This window comes from Astyanax mexicanus, chromosome 3 (assembly GCF_023375975.1).
Source record: "Astyanax mexicanus isolate ESR-SI-001 chromosome 3, AstMex3_surface, whole genome shotgun sequence".
Lineage (NCBI taxonomy): Eukaryota > Metazoa > Chordata > Actinopteri > Characiformes > Acestrorhamphidae > Astyanax > Astyanax mexicanus.
Window position 1 is genome coordinate 40,377,455 of NC_064410.1, and position 5,629 is coordinate 40,383,083.

At 32.0% G+C, this 5,629-nt stretch overlaps 1 protein-coding gene across 12 annotated transcripts in view; it reads left to right on the plus strand.

Moving 5' to 3' along the window:
• Positions 1-919: 919 nt before the first annotated feature.
• si:ch211-250g4.3 (extracellular matrix-binding protein ebh) overlaps positions 920-5,629 on the plus strand; it is a 46,144-nt gene continuing 41,434 nt past the window's right edge. For 6 of the 12 annotated variants that reach the window (XM_049475311.1, XM_049475310.1, XM_049475314.1 and 3 more), the window contains exons 1-3: positions 922-2,638; positions 3,243-3,338; positions 3,514-3,762. In XM_049475311.1, coding sequence (XP_049331268.1) covers positions 3,314-3,338; positions 3,514-3,762 — 274 coding nt within the window. In that variant the 5' untranslated portion in view covers positions 922-2,638; positions 3,243-3,313. Of the gene's footprint in view, positions 2,639-3,242; positions 3,339-3,513; positions 3,763-5,629 lie in introns of all 12 variants that reach the window. The other 6 variants (XM_049475319.1, XM_049475318.1, XM_049475317.1 and 3 more) reach the window with 3 other exon arrangements.

Below are 5,629 nucleotides of genomic sequence, written 5' to 3' on the forward strand. Positions count from 1 at the left end.
CCTCCTAACTTTCAAATACAAATATTGTCAAATATTGCCTACTGGTACCTAAATCTCTCCACTGTTTTGTATAGAGGTATTAATCCTGTTCAATATATAAAAATCTAAGTAGATAAGCGAGAAAACAGTAAAATAGACCTGATTTCCAAATGAGATAAAAAATAAATATATTTTAATTTCTGCAACATTAAATTAACAATGTAAACAATTGTAACATCTGACTGTTAATGTACTTAGAATTATCTTTGCTGTAATGTGCTCACTTTGCCATTCTGAAGGTCTTATTCTCTGGTATATGTGTTATAGCTGTTTAAAACATTCCAACATCCTACTTTAATTAAACTGAATTAATCATTTGTGCTTCTTTTTCTGATTAAATAATCAAATCACTCCTGTTCTGTATTGGCCAGTTTCAATGCAGATTAATGTGTTCAGCCAATCAAAATCTGAGATTTGGTCACGCGCCAACTGCCTGATTAATGTCCTGAGGAAAAAGAGCGGCTGGAGCTCGCCTGCTGGTTTGTGTGTTCAGCAGGACTACTATCACCGCTTAAGCAGCAACCTAAGAGGAAAGTTATAAATAGCTTATATAGTTTACTTCACTTAATTTTACTTAATAGGTTGTAGTACATTTTACAGTGGTTAGACCTTTAGCTAGGTTATCTAACTTGCTAACCTGTCTAATCTAGGCTAAATTTCCTAACGGACTTTAGGTTAGCTAGTTAGGTTAGTGAGCCAGCTAGCTAAGCTAACTAGCTATTTAGTTAGCTAACGTTAACTAGCTGGCCATGTAACCAGCGAAGCTGAACTAATTTAGTTTACAATGCTGTTATAATGTTAGGTTTAATAAAAAGTGAAATATTTAGTCTAATAAGAAAATATATTTATTTTTCAATATATTCATGTACTTTTAATAAAGTGTAAACAAACTAGCTGCAATGCTAACGTTAGCTGGTTAGCTAGTTATGTTAGCTATCTGTGTGGCAACTGGAAATACGAAGCTAATTCCAGCCTCGTCACCAACACGGATTAAATTCGAAATTAATTAATTCGAAATTTAATTTAACCCTCAATATAGCTCTGCATAATTTTATTTTATTTTGCTATTTATAGGTAACTTATGTTTACTACGGACATTTCTCCGAATTCCAAATAGAAATATTGTCATTTAGATCATTTATTTGCAGAAAATGAGAAATGGCTGGAATATCAAAAAAGATGCAGAGCTTTCAGACCTCAAACAATGCAAAGAAAACAAATTCATATTCGTAAAGTTTTAAGAGTTCAGAAATCAATATTTGGAGGAATAACCCTGTTTTTTTAATACCAGTTTTCATGCATCTTGGCATGTTCTCCTCCAGTCTTACACGCTGCTTTTGCAATATCAGTTTCTATCCGGTTACCGTTTGAATTAATATCTAATTAAATCACCTGAAACAAGTTCCCAGCTGGCCACCAATATTAATAGTCATTAATTTTAGGTTGAATGTTGGTCATGAGGTCAGATGATAAAAAGTTTACCTCATGATGATAACGTCTAATGCTGTTACGTGCCTGCAGGATTAATTTTCTGTGCTACTTGTTCTAATTTCACTTTTTGCAAAACAGTATAAATAGGGAGAAACAGCATTTCAAAAGCTTGATTCTGCTCACTAATTCAGTTTTTGCTGGCTCTTAGATTTTGATAATGTATTAGTAGATATTTTAATTATTTTAACAACCCCACAAATAAAGCAAACATTTTGCACTGGCAGTGCTCCACAGTGTTATAACTCCCCCTTCTGGACTGTTTATGTCTCTGCACTTTTATAATAATCACATAACATCTTCATTTTGCTTCTCTATTAGAACAGATGTAAAAACTTACTGAACTAAAGAATAACACAAACGATAACAGAAATAATAAAAAAAAACACTTTCTACAGTTATTTAACTTGGTAAAAAATGTATTGTCATACCGTTAGCCAAATATTAACAGTTTTGATTAAATATGGCAAAATATTTTAACACTGGCATGATCTCTGCTACAGCAAAATAATAAATATTTTCAGTTGTTTCCTGACAGGTGATAGGAATTAAATAGTGTCTAAAACATGCTGTATGGGGGGACAGGTTTTCTTAATTAATTGTGAATTATTATTAACTTTGGAGACATCTGCATATTATCTAAGATTCGTCTGCGCCATTGTGTTCTAAAAAATTAGATGAAGACTCAAAATCAGCCAGTCCTAGTTATTCTTACTTTCCTTTGACAGTTATTCAGAAGTTAAAAGTCAATGTTAAAACATGCAGAAAAGAGTTTTAAGTGTAATACACACAGGGGTGTGGACGTTATCATGAGTGTAGGAGTGTATCTTGGCTTTGTCCCAAGTCAGGGAAGCCCACCTTATCAGAGAAAAACAGACTGGCATAAAAGCACACCCTTTACCCCTCGCAGCCAATCAGAGGAATGGTAAGGCAGAACTCGCAAATGTTTCGGCACCAAATGAAGCGATCACCAAGAGTACAGAAAAACAAGATAAGCTGTTTTTGACAAAGTAGTGTCACTTGTTTGGTTACCACCATGGCTAAACCACCAGACCACTACACTTTGCAGAGTTAATTCAGTCTGATTAACCAAAAAGGCAGGCTTCGTAAGGTAAGTTTTTTTTTTTTTTTTTTTTTACAATATTATTCAGTAAATATAAAGCCTGTATATGTCTACCTAAAGATTAGTTTGTTATTTTGCAACTAATTAATTGAGCAACAAAATAAAATTCGCTAATTGTGTAAACAGAACATAAGAACAAAACAGCATTCTGTTTCATTACACATTGATGTCCATGAAATAAGAATGTATATAACAACTATAGCAAATATATAACAATACATAAGTTCAGGGACATTTAGTTGTTGTATATAAATGGTTGGTTTAATAACTTTTTTCCCTAAATTATAGACATGCACAGGTTAAAATGTTATATGGTTTTAAATAATTAGTCACTATCTAATAGTTTTTCTTGTATTTGGAACTAATGCACAAGAGTCTTATCAAATTTTGTAAAAATGCTACAAATTAATTCTACAAAAATGTCTCGGATTATATAACAAATGCTATGTCTCATGTTTTAGAAATGACATTTAAACTAAACATTATTATTTTAAAAAACTGTTACATGCATATATTTTAATTTTTGCAATGTTTCTAGTGATTAAATTGTCAGCTTAAAAAAATCATAAAGGGCAATAATATTTCTCCCTAGTGTGCAATACCAGATCAAGCATTAAAGGGACATCTGATCAACCAGGCAATCTGTCCAAAGCAGCCAAAAGCATGTCCAAAGCATCTAGAGATTACGGTAAACTTTGATCTAACAATATATAATATTAGAACATACACATTGCAGCCTTTGTGAACAATGATTTTTTTTGTATTTATTATTATTAATTACTGTTGAAAATAATATAAATGCTGTTTTAATTTGCTGTTTCAGTGTAATGTACTTGCTTTAACTGAATGTGTGTACCCATTAGTTGGGGACTTCCTCGCCGAATTCAAGGAGCAGATCATTGTACGAGCAACACGAGTCAGTGACATCATAGAGGCGGTCTTGTCCCAAAACCTGATCCATGACAGAGCAGCTCGTCAAGTTGAAACAGCTCCTACTGAGCAAGAAGCGATGAGGCTGCTGTTTGAGGCTCTGGAAAGAGAACCTTCCCAACACAGAGTGTCCTTCCATCTAATTCTGAGAATGACTGAGCCTGAACTTATTCAAGAGCTGGGTGAGTTTTTTTCACAGTTATTACAGTATTTCCCTACTCGTATCCATCTTTATATCAAGCAGTAATTACACAGCAAATACATTTTTATAAAACAGTATCTGTTCATAAATATTTTACAAAATGTGAACACTTAAGACAAACAAGATTATTTTTATATTTTTAAGTACAGCACTTAAAACTACTAAATACATTAAATACTGTAATAGCCCTGCAAGGGCCCTGATACATTTTTTTCTTGCCTGTACACCCAGTGTTTTATTTGTTCCTGGACCCTAATTTTGTATTCACAATGCAATGCTGTTTTGTACCTGACGGTAACTTTGTTTTTAAAAAATGCAGTTAGTAGCCTGATAACACTAATAGCCTAATAATAATGTTTAACAGACAGATGTCCAGGTTGTGAACAATAGTACAGGACATAGAAGTCCAAATAGACCCTTTCACAGTTCCTCATTCTGTGTTGAATCTATGGTGATGAAAGGTTATGAAAGAATTGTGTATATTTTGCAATTATTAGGATTTTATTTATTTTTTGATTATATGGGCAAATATAGTTTTCTGCAACACAGACACTTTGAATTCTAAAATGTTTTACACAGATTTTAGAAAGATTATGATATTCAGAAATATATATGGAGTTTTCTGATTTATGGGAATAATGGGATTCATCATTATTAGAGCAAAAGAAAAAACACATTACAAATCTGATGTAAAATTTTGTTAGGATGCTGTTGTGTACATCACAAAATACTACCAGAGCACATATTATGTCAGCTGAATATGCCAAATTTATTCCTTTTTTACAACAATCCTAGAAGTGTTCCGAGACTTTTTGTTAAACATCCCAAACTGACAATTATTCATTCTAAAACATATTTTAACATTAGTAATGCATTTATCTGTGTATTTTTAGAACTAAACCATATACCCTTTAGTTGTTTGGTTTAATATTTCTGACAACATAATTATGCAATTGCACATCATTTATTAACGTTATTCTTCATAATTTTAATTCCAAAATATATTTATATGTAATGGGATTATATTTAAATGTGAGACATATAGAAAAAGTCAGTTCATTAAAATGTGTCTGATATTCAGCCAAGTTATTTAATACAGTCAGTTAACAGATATATCAACAGGTATATCAAGGTCTTGTGAGAAGCTCACACACTAGCTTTGACAACATACTGAATCTCTTAAATCTGTTCTATACAAATACAGCACATTAGGACTAACTCATTTCTTCTAGGATTACCTTTACAGATAATATATAATTGCACATATCAAGCAAGTTAAAATAAACAAATTTAATTCAAAATAAGTTACATATAACATTCTGCAAATTACTACAACATTTTCAAATAGTTTTTTAGTATAAACAGTGTAAGAGCAGATACAAGCATGAGCATGCAGATTTTGCATCTGTCAATTACTAGTTTAACTGTGTGGAACGAAGGACGTGTGAAGTAATGTTGCTAATCTTGCCATTGTGTCACCTACACTTACACACACTGATGTTATTAAACAGTTTAATTGAAAAAATATATATAAGGACCTCTGAATGGACAGTGTTAGTACAGAGTCCTGTTAGTACAGACCTGCAGAACTTCAGCTATAACCAGACATTTATTGGTCTCATAAGGTAAGTACCAGTATTAGGGGCGAGCTGTATGGCCTAAAATAATATCATAATATTTCAGGGGATTTCAGTGATAATAATATTCAATAATTTTCAATAATATTCACAGCTTTTGCAGCACTCCACTTGTCGATAAAATGAATTTAGTAAAATATGTTCAAATATTAATACACATTAGAAGCATCACAGATAAGGAATGTAAGTTAAATTGAACCTTTCCAACAG